The following is a 15,855-nucleotide window of genomic DNA, read 5'->3' as shown; positions in this document are numbered from 1 at the left end:
CACGGGGAGCCTCATCGGGCATCATCGGGCATCAAGGCAGGATACACCCTGGACGGAGTGCCAACCCATCACAGGGCACACACACACTCTCATTCACTCACACACTATGGACAATTTTCCAGAGATGCCAATCAACCTACCATGCATGTCTTTGGACCGGGGAGGAAACCGGAGTACCCGGAGGAAACCCCCGAGGCACGGGGAGAACATGCAAACTCCACACACACAAGGCGGAGGCGAGAATCAAACCCCGACCCTGGTGGTGTGAGGCGAACGTGCTAACCACTAAGCCACCGTGCCCCCCTTGTTTAACATATCAGTTAAAATATTCTTGAAGACGTTTTTCTAGTCAGGTGTGATTCTTTCACTTCAATCAAGTTCTTGGATTGTTATTGACTTAATGCTAATGAGGTTTATAATCTTATACTTGCAGTCAAAATGTCCTAAAATGTCCTAAGACCCTTAGAGGTTCACTAAGATCATCATCAAAACAGAGAAGAGCTCTTAGACACCATACAACAGCAATGCTTTAAAAGACATACAGTATTTAGTCAGCAGAACTCACTCAATGACTCAGCGTTGATTTCCTTGCCACTTGCTAGCATTAGTGTAAACAGGAATCAGAACAGGAGTGATTTTTAACTCGCGCAATAAGAAAGGCATGGTGTATTTTTATCTTTCAATATCTGTCTACAGTTTTCCCTGAAGGCATCTAATTTTGCACCAATGACACCTCAGATATGGACCATTTCATTTCACAGTGTGACCAGAATTCCCCTGGTTTCTAACATCTCTGGTTTAAATCTCCCCAAGTTTTGGAAGCCATTTTTGAGTCAATGCTCTTTCTAAACCATTTCACTTCAAAGGAGCCTGTTATAGAGCCAGCATTCTGCTAATGCAGCCCCTGACTCGTGAGAATGACACACTTTTCAACATGTAAAGTGTTTTTTCATTCCAGCACATGGCAATGAAAACGCAGCTGTCCTTCATACCCGCATTTTCTGCTGCTATCCATGGTGATGTTCAATTGAAGGTGTTCGAATCTGATCAATAATCTGAATAATACTGTTTGTTTTTTTTGTTTGTTTGTTTTTTTAACAATGAAGATTTAAGTTATTTGCTTTTTGAGACACAAAAGAATGTAGCACTCCATGCAAATTAACAAGAACCTTTATATACAACAGAAACCATAAGATACCTGTTTTAACAGTATGGACATATTAGCATATTAGTTTAATAATCTTTTTATAAAGTTTTACAGTGATTTATTGTCCATTTCACTTGGAATGATGTAATGTGTGTGTGTGTGTGTGTGTGTGTGTGTGTGTGTGTGTGTGTGTGTGTGTGTGTGTGTGTGTGTGTGTGTGTGTGTGTGTGTGTGTGTGTGTGTGTGTGTGTGTGTGTGTGTGTGTGTGTGTGTGTGTGTGTGTGTACTGCCATCTACTGGTTAGTTGTTTCTGGGTGTTTTGCTTTCAGTGTTCTCATGAATTATCTAGAAATATGTGTGTAGAAAGATTTTAAGGGCATTTTCTCCTTTTTTTTTTGTTATCCCCCAGTGCTGGGGTTCTGTGTGCATATGCAGCCAATCAGAACCTGAGTTCTCAGTTGAAGACCATGAGGAGGCTCGTCAACACTAACTTGAAAGACCTGTACACCTTTGCTAATAACACACCACTGGTAAGAACGTTGATGTTTCCCTGCATGACACAGCTTGAATAGATGAATTGGTTGAGTGATATGGGAAGATAAACTGATGAAGGGGAAGATGGACAAATGGATGGACAGAGATGAATGGAAAGGTGTTGGACTACTGATCTGAAGGTCATAAGTTTGAATCCCAGGGCCACAAAGCTGCCACTGATGGGACCCTGAGTAAGGCCCTTACCCTTCAATTGCTGGTAAATGGATTAATGGGCAGTGGTATAGATTAATGGTTAGGAGGATGATCAGATTGATTAATGGATGGATGGATGGCCGAACAGGTGGATGGATAGGTGAAGATGAACGGATGAGTATAGAAGATGGTGGAATAAATGGGTTTGTGGACAGAAACATTGACAGATGAGTTGATGAACATAGAGGTAAATGGATGGGTTGGTCAATGCATAGATGGATGGTTAAATAGATTGTCAGCTAGATAGGTCCATGAGCTGGATTCGATACGTGGTTGAATACATGGACAGATGAATGACTAGTGTTGGAAGTGAATGAATAGATGATCTACTGATGGATATATATTTATTGTATGTTTTATCATTCTAGATTGTAAATAAGCTTTGAATAATTTCTTTTTCAGCAAATAGATCACTTGGTCTCACAATATGGAACAGCCAAGAACCAGGTGCTCTGTGATCTAGACAGTAAGTATATACAGTTGGTTGCTGTCTGTTGACCAATACATAGTTTCATTGGATGTAGACTGTGTGCTTGTGTGTGTGCTTGTGTGTGTGCTTGTGTGTGTGTTTGTGTGTAGATATAGGTCAGTTGTTGGGTGGAAGGATACATGAAGAGCTGGGAAAAGTGGTGCTACCTGCTCTGGATGAGGCACAGAACATGGCTGGAGGTAGAACATTATCCAGTTACTCTCTCTTTCTCTCTTTCACACTCTTTCTTTCTTTTACTCTCTCTTTTTCTTTCTCATTCTTCCAGAATGAATGTTCTCTCAATCATGAGTTCAACCGTGTATATCACATGGTTTTTATCTTTATATATATATATTTTGTCATTAGTCTTTTAGTCAAAGAAAAAGCTACTAAAGGTAACTATAACAAATACTTTACTTGAGACATGGTCGTGTGTGTGTGTGTGTGTGTGGGCACCAGTGATTCAGGACACGAAGGAGGCTTTGGAAAATGTGACCGTGACGTTGGGGGTTCTGCAGGAGGGCACAGCGCAGCTACAGTCTAACCTGAGCAAGGTGCGAATGGAAATCTCGAATACCCTCGACGACCCGATGTGCACCAGTTCCCACACACAAATCTGCGTCAACATCCTCAGCTCGCTCAGCCAACTGGAGATCGGTGCGAACTACTCAGCGGTGAGGTCTAACTTTAGTTTAACTTTGTAATCTGTAAAATATTATCTTAAAATCGTAATTATTAAAAAATAGAAAATAAAAGTAGATTAGGATTTAGAAATCATATAAAGAGAGAAGCATGTAAAGTTTAACACTTGAAAGACATTTTGAGTGGATTTCCTTGATCTGAATACAAACATAAGAGCTCACTGGTTCATAAAATGCTAAATAATGAATAGTGTGTGGTGTGTTTCAGCTGCCTGGTGTGAGTGAGCAGCAGGACAAAGTGAACGAAGTTTTGAAGACCAACCTCAGCCAAATAGTTCACAAGGTATTGTCAGGTGTTTCGGTTTTGATCATATGCTTATTGTTAAAACGAAAGCCAAGAGCACTATGTTGGAATTGCGGTAATTACGAGCTTCCGAAATTGTTCCCGAAAAGCACTCTCCTGTCAGATTTCCTTTTCCTGGGGTTTAAGTGGTCTGGATTTTCACTTCTTTTTTGTCTTCTGGTAGATAGATTAGTCATGCTGTTGTGTCTTTACAGTGAATCCATTTTACCTGGATTTGGTTGAACATATTATATGCCGTATACTTTCACTGTCCACTTTGATATTAATACCTGTACACTTTCTCATTTATTTAGCTATCCAGTCATATTTTTTAGTGTTTATTATTCAATCCATGTTTATTATTTAAAATGTATTATTCAGAGATTATTATTCGGTTTATGTTTATTTTTTAGAGTTTATTATTCGTTTTATTATTTAGAGATTATTTTTTAAAGTTTATTACATAGTGTTTATTGTTCTCAGTTATAGAATATGGCTTCTAGTCTATAGCTGTGACTCTTTCTCTGAAGTGTGTTTTTTCCATCCTCCAGGGCTATTTAGCCTTCAATGACACCCCAACTATTGTAACAAACCAGACCAAAAATGTAGCTGAAGGTAAGGATTAGCAGTAAACCCTCCATGCTGCTACAGATAACCTGTGCATCACTTTAATCATGTAATGTTAAAGACCTGTCCTTCATTTCTGTATTCTCATTACTGTGAACGATTTTAGGGGTCCGAAGTTTGTTGGACGCCGTTGGCAATAACATCACCAGATTCTCCAAGCTGTTCCCGGTGCAAACTACAGTCGACAACGTCACCATTTGGATCAGACACACACACTCACAGATCGAGGATCTGTACCCAGAGATCGACAAAATTGACTTTTATAGGTACTTCGGTCATGACAGATTCACAGGGATGTGCTCAGAGGCATAAATGAACAAATTTAACATCTACATTTACATTTCCAGCATTTGGCAGACACCCTTATCCAGAGCGACTTACATTTTATCTCATTTTATACAACTGAGAGTTAAGGGCCTTGCACAGGGGCCCAGCAGTGGCAGCCTGGTGGACATGGGAATCGAACTCACAACCTTCCGAGTGGTAGTCCAGCACCTTAACCACTAGGATACCATATCCCACATCCCAGACATTTCAAAATAGCTTAATATAGTTATTAACATCAGCAGAATAAGTTTCTGACAAAGAAGTTAGTCATTTCAGATAGCAACTCACTCACAACTCATCCCAAAGTCTAATCAGTCTTTGAGCATGATCTCTCTGGGTAATAAAATGGCTTTTCACTCTTCCCCCGCTTTTCTGCAGATAGAACTGAAAGTTTTTGTGTTAGCAAAATTATTATAAGTGTCTGAATATCTGTTAATTAAATCATTCATTCACTTATTCACTTGATGAAGCTGGCGCTGATAAAACATCATCAGTCAGGGACAAAGTGGGCGTACATTTAAAGATTAAGCACCAAAAAAGTCATTAAATAGTTGTGTTGGAGTTTTTGTGTGTGCCAGCCACATTTAAAAAAAGAAGATATTTATTTAAATTAGTTGCTTCATTAAGAGTAATCATCATAAAAATAAAAAAAAAATCAGAAGTAATTCAAATATTAAGTATACATTTTTATAATTTTGTTAAAAATGTAAATTATCTTGGTTTTGCTTAAAAAAAATATATCCGTTAAAATTCAAGATAAGATCAAATCTAATTATTTATTAATTTAGGACTGTGTATTTGACTGATCTGTAAAATATTGTGTAATCTTTCGTGTGCAGGTGGATTGGATGCATCACACTGTGCTGCATGGTGGCACTTATCTTAGCCTTCAACTTCCTGGGTCTTCTGTGTGGAATCCTGGGATTTGACAGACATGCCTCTCCTACAACTCGTGGCTGTGTGTCTAACACCGGAGGCAACCTGCTGATGGCGTGAGTGAGGCTCTTTAATTAAGGCAGTTAAGCTACTGGATGTAAGAGGTGTTCTAAGTTATTTGTAGAAGAACTTTTCATAATATGGGTTGTTCAGGCATCAAGCACTGAATATCGTCCAGATCAGTCCTGAATTCTGGTTGGCTGAGAATACTGAGGCTCACTGTGTAGTTCATCTTCTTTTGTGTCTAAAGATGGAGCATGAAGATTTGTGATGTATCTGAGCTGACATGTGGCACAGACACACACAATTTCGGATTTTTCCCGATTCTGGCATTTCGTGTGTTACATTATAATTAATAATATAGTATTAATATTTATATTTCTAAAAAGAATTTATTTTAAATTCTGAATGAAAAACAGAATTAACCGCTTATTTTCTTATGCGCTGTGTTTCTCTCAGTGGTGTGGGCTTCAGCTTCATGTTTTCCTGGGTGCTCATGGGGGTGGTGACGTTGACGTTTGTGGTGGGAGGGAATGTGGAGAAGCTGGTGTGTGAACCTTTCCATTCCAGAGAGCTGTTCAAGGCAAGACTGCGCACACACACAAACACAGCATAACACATTGTAACACTTTATCATGTTGCTTCAGGGAGACTTTAAAGATTCTGTATATCGTTTTTTTTTTTTGTCCAGATTTAATAAATTGCAAAAACATCATCATATTAGTACATTTAGATCAGTGTCTAAGAATACCGTGAAGCTAATTTCTGAAATTGTATAAAATGTCAATTAATTTAAATAAATATCTGTAGAATATTTGACATTTAATACATCATCATGTATTGTTTTTCAACTTTATTTTGGAAAAAACGACAAGCTGTGTTTACTGACTGTGCTAAAGACATGGTGTAAAATCTGAACAAGTGAACATCCTGAAATTTATCATTCGTGCCAGATTCCAGAAGTAAAATGACACAGTGACAGTGAGTGTAGCATAAGATAAGTACTGTAGCTAGTATTCAAGGGCAAATCTTATTTTGTGCCTTCTAGCTACATTAGAAAGGAAACGTTGCTACTGTCTCTTCTAATTTTTTCTGGTAAAACATGTGAATCTGTGAGAAATTTGATTACCAACCAAGGAAATGCTATAAAAAGTTGTACAAACCCTGACAACAGATATTCATTCAGTGGGTGTCAGTGATGACGGAGAAAATTGTGGTTATATTTAGGTGTTTTTGCTGTTGTAGGTGTTGGACACACCAAATCTGGTGAATCCTTCATGGAAGCATTTCATCCCTGGTTACCTGTTTAACAACCCAGAAATGGATCTCACTGTGGAAAATCTTTACAGGTAAATCAGCTTGAACAGAAGGAGGAACAGCAAAATATTTATTATTAGATGCATCAATAGAAGATGAGAGTTTCTGAGTAAAATTATGTAAGGAAAAATTGTAAAATAATGTAAACCTCAATACTGAATCAATTGGCACCGGGTCATTTTTAACACTTTATTTCACTGGTCTTTTAATGTTGATCTTAATGTTAAAAAATAGAAACAATATTTCTATATTTTCAGTTTAAAGCTTACTTTTGGCTGCTAATCATCTAAACGTGTCTCAGTACACACTTGGGCCCTTATAATACTGACTTTAACAGGTTGAAGTAAAGCTTCGTTAATGTTACGCTCCAGCAGAGGGCAGTAGAGAGCCAGTCTATCCGTATATGTAAAGACTCATGTGGTCCAGCAGAGGGCAGCAGAGAGCCAGCCTATCCGTATATGTAAAGACTCATGTGGTCCAGCAGAGGGCAGCAGAGAGCCAGCCTATCCGTATATGTAAACACTCATGTCGTCCAGCAGAGGGCAGCAGAGAGCCAGCCTATCCGTATATGTAAACACTCATGTCGTCCAGCAGAGGGCAGCAGAGAGCCAGTCTATTTGAATACACGTTTTTTTCCTCCTGATTTATACTCATTACCTTCTACATAACAGCTGAGAATAAACCAGAGCAAACTGTGGTGTTTATAAGAGAAGAAACTATGATGGTGATATTCTAGTCCTGTTATCATCATAATGTTGCTTCTCCCCCCCCCCCCTCTCTCCCTTTCTCTCTCTCTCTCTCTCTCTCTCTCTCTCTCCCTTTCTCTCTCTCTCTCTCTCGCTCTTTCCCTTTCTCTCTCTCTCTCTCTCTCTCTCTCTCTCTCTCTCTCCCTTTCTCTCTCTCCCTTTCTCTCTCTCTCTCTCTCTCTCTCTCTCTCTCTCTCTCTCTCTCTCTCTCTCTCAGTAACTGTAAGGAGAACCATGGTATATATTCGGCCCTCCACCTGGATAAAGTGTTCAACATGTCAGCCTTGCTCAACACCAGCTTGGTGAGCTATTATTATTACAGGTTGATTAAATTTAAATATTGCATCCATCTTCTGCTCTTGTTTATGCTTGTCAAGAGTGGAAATGGTACCTTGGAAATGTTACAAATACAATATGCCTCAAATCTTATTATCATTAATATCTGTCTAACATTCACTGCTGCTATTCAGAGATAAACACTTAACACTGGTAGTGTCCGCTGTGTTAATTATACAGTGATTAGTTTATAATCCTTTTGCTTACAATTATACCCTGCCAGCTTAACACCATCATTTCTTTTTTGAACCATTTCCAAACTTGCAGAGCCCCAACGCTCAAAATAAGCCGCGATTTTCCTTTCTTCACAGCCAGTTGGCAAGCTTGCAGCATCTTCTGGCGTTAATGACGATCTAGCCAGTGCTTTTCTCACAAAATGATGCAAATGAGCTCTTTGCTTAAAACCAAGCATCCTTCTGTGATGTGGTAAATGCCAGCACGTCTTTTTACACTCTAAAACTGGCTCATAAGCTTAATGGCTCTCAAAACATCATTTTTGGAGAATAGATGGATTTGTCCAAAATCTGTCTTCATTTCAATTCATTTTAATTCTAGGGTGTGTTTAACAGTAGACATTGTCACATTGCATGTTTGCCTCGCAGCTCTGGGGTTGGGAGTTTAATTCCTGCCTCCCACACACAGAAGTGTGTGGGTGTGTGTGGAGTATTGATGTTCTCCAAGTGATTCAGGGTTTCCTCTGGGTTCTCCAGTTTCTTCCTTTAGTCTAAATACATTCGTTGTAGCTCATTGGCATCTCTAAATTGTCATGAGTGTGTGATGGCTTTCTGTGATGGATTGGCACCACTTCCAGGTTGTCTAAGTTGTCCATCTTCTCCCCGGGGTTGTTCCTACCCTGGGATAGACTCTAACATTGGAGAGGGATAACAACTTTGAGAGAAATAAAAAAATGGAGCCTGTCCTCTTGTGGGTGATGCTGTATTAGGATATAAAATAAATCACTGTTGTTTTACTATAAAGTAAGACAATATCAAGTGTATTGAAAATAATAATACTAATAATAATGTGATTCTTCTGATGAGAACAGGTCAGTCTATATTATTACAGCAGCAGTTTTTAGGCACAAATCTACAGTATGTAGGTGAGATTATGCACTAAAGCAAGAGGAAAGACTTTAAGAAAATCTTTAAGAAATACATAGTGGATCATCCGTAGTAGTAGACTGTGAGTCACGCGTACAGAGATCTGGAAGGTGAGACGAGACAGTTTTAGATGGATAAAAAATGGATAAAATAAAAAGGAAGATGTAATATCACACTTTATGGAGCTCTGGTATGGGAAAATAATCAGCGTGTGTGTTAACATTATCTCTTCCTCACACCTTGTTGATTATTTTCCTTTCACAACACTTACCTGTGTATTTTATTATTCACTTATATAATCCTGATCATGCTGCTGCCCAGATTTCAGGTTTAAACACATGCTGCGTGTTTATTTCAGGTCTATTTCACACGTCCGCTTTTGTCTTTTGTTGCATCATGTAAACTTTATTTTTGTTCCCTGTGTTGTGAGATCTCACACAAGATCGCGTTCCTGATCCGTATTTGCAGTTGCGGAGACTCTGAGCCCAAATCCAGTCTTCCTGCCATGCTTTGTTGTCATTTCACCCTGCTTTAATAAGCCTCATTCATCAACAAGAGGTTGAGAATTAGCTGATGAGCTGAGTCAGGGGTTATAGAGTCTGGAAAACACTAAACTATCTGTGCGCTGCCGGAGTCGCTCGTGGAGCAGACGTGTGAAGACAAAGCGGCAGTGTTCCAGGAGCACCAGCATCTGTTTCCTATCAGTCCTCAAATCTCATAAACACTGCTGTGGTTTCTCCTTTTTCATCCTCAGTACACTAAGGATGTGTCAAAGAAGTTTGGCGACGTGAAGGTGGATTTGAAGACGATCGTCCTGCTGAGCGCGGAAGGCAAACAGAACCTCATCAGCTTCACAGAGACTAAGATTAACAATATCGACTTTGCAGCGTATATAGAAGAGGTACATTCTCACGTGTACGAGCATCATCTGAATGCTCCATACAGAAATGTAGAGATCTTTTACCTTGATGTGGCCATGTGGTGCAAGACGCTTTAACGCTTAGCATTAAACTGAGAGAAGCAATGTAAAAGTAGCATGACAGAGGAAATGAGACCAAACAGTCAGGAATATCAGCATTTCTCTCCAACCTGTTAGTAAATTATTACAAAAGGACTCCTTATATTTAGGCTTCCAGCCAAATGTCCACAAATTATACAAGAACCAACAATAAAGAGGTAAAATTTTTTATTTAATACACAAAAGTGAACTCATAATATCATATTCTCACAAATATATCATTCTTAAATCTCATCTTAGGTCTGCGTCCTTACATAAAAATTTATTACTACAATTTTTAGTCAGCGCTTGCAGAGGCCTAAAGTACACGATGGACCATCTGTCACGTTTTTAAAGAAACGTGCTCAATGCCAACATGCATCTAAATGTTTTTTTAATATAAACAATATTTCATTTATAAAGCCTTACATAAGACACTAAACAACACAATGTGTATAACTTGACTGATATTACATTATATTTGAGTTTAAATGAATAAAGTTTTAATTTGTGTCATGTTTGATGTGTAATTTGTGATACGCAGCTTGTGTTGTTGAAGATTTAAACCTAGAAGTTAAAGCTTCAGGAATAAATTCAGCCCATGTGAAAATCACTTGGCTTGTGGACACTATTAGTATATTATGGTATTATTATGAAGGAAACATGTAATTAAATCTTGATCAATGTAAACGAAAAAACATTTTTTCTTAAACAGAATAGATTGATGAAGGAAACAAATGTGCTGTTAACATAAAGATGAAGTAAATGTTTAAAAATGAGTTGTAATGGAAATGTAATGAGGTTTTAATTGTGACTAAGATTTCTTTCTCTTTCGTCTCGTCTCTTTGCAGCTCAGTAAAGAAGTGACTCGTGTCGACTTGCTGTTATTCGCTAATGACCTGGATGCTCAAGCTGATCAGCTGGTGGGTCTCGTTTCCCTCTGCAAATAACGCCTCACTAACTCAAAACATTGTTTAAAAGATATATGTGTGTTTTTAATCCTAGTGTGCATGGTCTGTTCAGTTGTGTGTATTTGTACCTTCAGCCCGACAGCCGTTTTTCCGTTTAGAGCAGATCTGCTGACAGGTTACATTTCACACCTGACTTCTGTGTTAATGAATACAGGCGTTTTTTTAAGGTATTACGTTTAGGGTGCAGACGTGAGCACAAGCTGCTCATTCATTCTGCAAGACTCAACAGTAATGATGTGCAAATCGAGAGGTCTGAGGTGTAATTTACGGTTAGCAGACACTGTGTGTGATCCTCTGCTCCAAATAGCCAGAGTTTGTAACACACAGCATGGGTTTTAGTGTGAGGAAAAGTAATGCAGACCATAGATCAAAAACATTCATCACATGAACGTACACACACACACACACACACACAGAGCAATGGTACTGAGGCCAAAAACAGAAGACATACTGTTCTTTGTTGTTGTTTTTTTTATTTCACATGATTTTGTTTTTATCATTATTCCTATTTCTGAGGTTTAAAATGAGCTGAAATTGAAAAAAAAAGCTACAAAAACTTTTTACACCATAGGAAAAAGATGGTAGGAAAATAATTCCTGATGTGGTGTGATGCATTACAGCACGAAGCATTAAAACACAAAGTACATTTTTGTACAATAGCCACACATCCTGATGTGTATTATTCTCCTTTATGACATAGAACTTATGTTGCACTTTTTTCCGAACAAGGTTATCAATCAACAGAGGAAAAAACACACGTCTCACGTTCAAAGCCAACAGAGTCCTGACTCACTTTAGATCAGATCTGCAGCCAGGAAATCATTCATTTGTTTATACTGATTGAAAATGTCTGATAAGTCGATTTCCATTTTGTGTCACCTCCTCACTAGTGTTTTAGGGCCATCAGGATGCTTATTTAATGCCGTACCAGTAAAACTTCATCTACTTTGCTCTTTTTAAATCAGGCAAAGTAACAAAATAATATTCAAATGACGATCTGCATTATACATTATTTAAAAACACGATTTGAATAACAACAAACTCTCAGTAAATATTCACTAAAACTGAGAACATGTTCTTTCTTCATTAACCTTATGGTTTGTGTCTCTGTCTCAGCCTAAAGGATCTGTACAGACTTCAGTCAAGAGCCACGCTTACACACTGCGACAGATCTACACCAAGCAGGTCATCACTCTGAAGCAGTCCATGGTAATCTTGTTCTCTTTCATCCAGAGTCTGCTGAATTATTTATTCAGTGCTGAATGCTGTCTGGTTTTATTTAGTATCTGATAAGGATGTTGTTCCTGTGGGACAGAAACAGACAGAGAGAGAGAGACCGAGAAACAGGCCGAGAGAAAGACAGAGAGAGAGCATGAGACCCAGAAACAAAGAGAAAGAAAAAGACACAGAGAGAGAAAGACAGACACACAGAGAGAGAGAGAGAGAGAGAGAGAGAGAGAGGGAGAGAGAGAGAGACCTAGCAATGGAGATACAGAGAAACTGAGAGAGAGACCGACAGACATAGAGACAGGCAGAGAGAAACAGACAGAGAGAGAGAGAGATGTAAACAGAGAGAGAGACAAAGAAACAGACAGTCAGTGACAAAGAGAGAAAGATGGACAGACCGAGAATCAGTGAGAGAGTGACAGCCAGAAACAGAGAGAGAGGCACAGACGGAAGCAGAGAGAGAGGCACAGACGGAAGCAGAGAGAGAGGCACAGACGGAAGCAGAGAGAGAGGCACAGACGGAAGCAGAGAGAGAGGCACAGACGGAAGCAGAGAGAGACAGACAGACAGAGACAAAGAATCAGAGACAGACAGGGAGTGAGACTAATTATGGTTAAACTACAGCTGTGTCACTGTTCTAACTACACATAAGGTTTGTGGACACCTGTCTTTCACACCCCTCTGTTCTTGTGGAACATCTCTGTCCAGATTTATTCTTGCTTTTCTCTTATAATATGCTCCACTCTTCTGGGAAGGCTTTCCACTAGTTTTCGGAACATAGCTCTTGGGATTTGTGTTTATTCAGCTACAAAAGCATTAGTGAGCTCAGGTGAGGAGGTCTGGGGTTCAGTCAGTGCTCCACTCCATCCCAGTGCAGCTGAGGAGAAAAAGCAAACATATGATGTTTATACCACAGACAGTGCTATACAGAAATGTCTTGTAAATGTGTTGTTTACACTTAATTAGCATAATCTAAATACTAAGAGTACAAATGGATCCGTGTTCACACATACACTCACGTTTGTGTATTTAATGTAAGACGTGTAGAGTTTGTTATCTGAGAGTTTATTGACACATTTCCACCTCTATACAAAGTTTCTTTCTCTCACTTTGTGTCACTGTCTCCTACCTCTTTCTTTCTGGATCTTTTCCTAATCTTTCGACTTCAATTTCAAGAAATATGTTAACGCAAGGGTAAGTTTGTGTGTGTGAGTATGTCTCAGTGTGTGTGTGGGTGTGTGCATGTCTCTGTGTGTGTGTGTGTGTGTGTGTGTGTGTGTGTGTGTGTGTGTGTGTGTGTGAGAGAGAGAGAGACTTGGTGTGTATGTCTCAAGCTTATGCTTGATCATGTGAACATCCATTTTTTCACAAAACATTGATTCAATAATTATAACACAATTACTTCTTGTAGCTCGTCCATGTTTAGTCTTGCATGTCCTGTTTTTGAGCATGTGTATAATCATCTCAAGCAGAATCTACAGTAAAGGCGTAAGATTCGTCATGTGATTTTGTTGAAATAAGAAACACACTCAGGATTATCATCATGCACTGTATATTAGTAAAGATGTTTTATATGTGTACTGTATTTCATTATTATTAGTAGGAGCATATTTAATTCAGGATGGGATTCTCTCTATGAAGCATTTTGGGCAATAATAAAATTGACTTGTGTTTGGTGTAATTATAAACAGATTAAAAGTACATGTTCTTTAACACGTGAAAAAAGGTTCAATGGTTCATTATTTGTCATCTACGACTGATAAAACATTTCAGTAAACGTTGTTATACAGTAGGTTATAACTAGAACGTTGTTATAACATTGTTATCATCAGAATCTCAGCGGTTGTGGTAATTGTGAATTTCCAGCCATGCTTCATGTTTTATTCCTTACTGATTATAATCATATCACAAAGTGGGATTTAAAAAGAAATAAATAAATGATCAAAATATGCAAATCTGATACGTACACGTTATGTCTACATCATGAGGCTTGTTTGTTGAAACTGATTTTATTTAGTTTATTAATCCAACACTGCTCTCGTAAATGCCGACTTGTTATACTATAATCATAATAATACTATAATCAATAATACTATAATCCTAACATTATCATTATACATGATTGTTAGGCTGCTCATCTGACTTCATGTCACGTAATTACTCATGTTCATATTGTTCCACTTGTGTTTCTTTTAAGAACAAGATGAACCAGAGCATCAGGTTTCTGGAAAGGACCGCAACAGATTTATCAGTAAGTGACAGAAACTCTATTGGAATATTATTTCTCTTTTTTCAGTATGCGACTAAGATTTTTATGATTCCGTTTCCATTTTTTTTAGTACAAAATAAATGATGTACTTCAACTCGTCGATGCGGCGCAGTATCTCATCTCACAGAACGTGACTTTTACCATCAATCAGGTAACGTGGTGCACTTAACTCTAGTCAAGAAAATGTTAGTGAGTTAATAATTAATGATCGGATTCTGTGTGTTGATTGCAGGAAAGTGAAAAATACAAGCAGACCATCATCGGCTACTTCAAACAGTACATCGAATGGATAAAGACAGCAGTGAGTGTTTTAAAATACTGTTGAATTTAAGGTTTGTTGATGTATTTAGAAGAATGTTAAGGTTTCATTCTTTTTTCCGCACATTCGTTTTATTTTTGTAGCTGATGATGGACGTGGCCACGTGCAAACCTTTTAGTAACATCGTAGACACTGCAGAGATTCTGGCTTGCAGCTTCTTCTTTGATTCGATGGTGAGAGATTTTCTATTTTTTTCTATAAATATTTGCAGTAAAACATCTTCACGACGGTTAAATTAATAAAAAATTAAAAAAATAAATTTTAATTTATATTAAAAAAAAGCTTTTAATTTGGTTTTGTGTTTTTTTTTTACCTTCTTACATCATAAAAAATAAATAAATAAACAAAGATTAAAATAGATATAGATGTATATATCCTATGTTTAGAAATGATCTTGAATTTCTACAGCATTACATACTGTACTTTAGTTTTATTTTAAATATTAAAAGTTTTGGGCATTGCAAGATTTATTTTTTTAACATTTCAGACATACTGCTTTATTCATATATTTATACATTTTTTAGCAAATGGATCTATTTACTTTTTAAAATGTGTATATATAAGTTAATATAACATTTTATGTTATTTCTGTATAATTAAAATATAAATTAATCTAGAAATGTACACATATAATTTATGCATGTAAGGATTCATGTGGACTTTTATATTCAGTCTTTAGAGAGAGAGAGAGAGAGAGAGAGAGAAATAACAGGAATTAGAGGCAACCAAGGCTGTTTGTTGTAGTGGAAAAGATGGAATCCTCAAGTCTGATTGGTCAGAAGTCTACAGTCTAGTGTAGTTACCGCACGAGTCAGACAGTGCAGTTATGATTTCTAAGAGCTCTTACACAGACAATCCACCACAATAATAAACAGATTGAAACACCCTGTTAGTTAACAAACAGAATTTAACAGCTGATATGAAGTTTCATATAAATAGATGTATAGTTCACATTTATCGAGGGAGTCTAAAATGCAGCACTTTTCTAAATGAAAGTCAGTTTTTACGATTTATTCGAAAACATATCTTTAAGATATAGAACAGAAGAGTCTGGTGACGGATCCTTTCTAGTGATCATGATCGTTAACTTGTTTTAATGTTAAATGTGTCGTTCTGTAATAGTCATGTTCGTGCTGCTGAGGTATAAGAGAAATAAAGCACTTTAGATGACTTCAAATCCTCAAAGTCTTGATCTTTGAATCCAACCCAAGCGCTCAGTCGCGACACACAGCTCTCATGGGTGCACAATGTTCACATCTGTGCATACAGCGAATCAAAGCTGTGTTTTGACTCAGCGTGAATGGAACAGGACCGGCTATGTGCCTGGGCAACCCCC

The 15,855-nt window shown here is 37.8% G+C and overlaps 1 protein-coding gene across 9 annotated transcripts in view; it reads left to right on the top strand.

The window, feature by feature from the left end:
- The window catches only part of prom1a (prominin 1a), a 56,371-nt gene that overhangs the window by 31,815 nt on the left and 8,701 nt on the right, over positions 1–15,855 (top strand). For all 9 annotated transcript variants that reach the window (XM_060884597.1, XM_060884596.1, XM_060884598.1 and 6 more), the window contains 18 exons: positions 1,557–1,677; positions 2,297–2,360; positions 2,474–2,563; positions 2,823–3,037; positions 3,273–3,347; positions 3,899–3,962; positions 4,081–4,240; positions 5,141–5,293; positions 5,697–5,820; positions 6,483–6,586; positions 7,518–7,602; positions 9,491–9,637; positions 10,585–10,656; positions 11,821–11,913; positions 14,129–14,182; positions 14,271–14,351; positions 14,433–14,501; positions 14,603–14,692. In XM_060884597.1, the coding sequence (XP_060740580.1) occupies positions 1,557–1,677; positions 2,297–2,360; positions 2,474–2,563; positions 2,823–3,037; positions 3,273–3,347; positions 3,899–3,962; positions 4,081–4,240; positions 5,141–5,293; positions 5,697–5,820; positions 6,483–6,586; positions 7,518–7,602; positions 9,491–9,637; positions 10,585–10,656; positions 11,821–11,913; positions 14,129–14,182; positions 14,271–14,351; positions 14,433–14,501; positions 14,603–14,692 (1,861 nt within the window). The remainder of the gene's footprint in view (positions 1–1,556; positions 1,678–2,296; positions 2,361–2,473; positions 2,564–2,822; positions 3,038–3,272; positions 3,348–3,898; positions 3,963–4,080; positions 4,241–5,140; positions 5,294–5,696; positions 5,821–6,482; positions 6,587–7,517; positions 7,603–9,490; positions 9,638–10,584; positions 10,657–11,820; positions 11,914–14,128; positions 14,183–14,270; positions 14,352–14,432; positions 14,502–14,602; positions 14,693–15,855) is intronic.

The sequence above is a fragment of the Tachysurus vachellii genome, chromosome 13, assembly GCF_030014155.1.
Source record: "Tachysurus vachellii isolate PV-2020 chromosome 13, HZAU_Pvac_v1, whole genome shotgun sequence".
Classification (NCBI taxonomy): Eukaryota; Metazoa; Chordata; class Actinopteri; order Siluriformes; family Bagridae; genus Tachysurus; species Tachysurus vachellii.
Note: the sequence above shows the minus strand (reverse complement) of the source record. Positions and strands in the feature narration are given on the sequence as shown.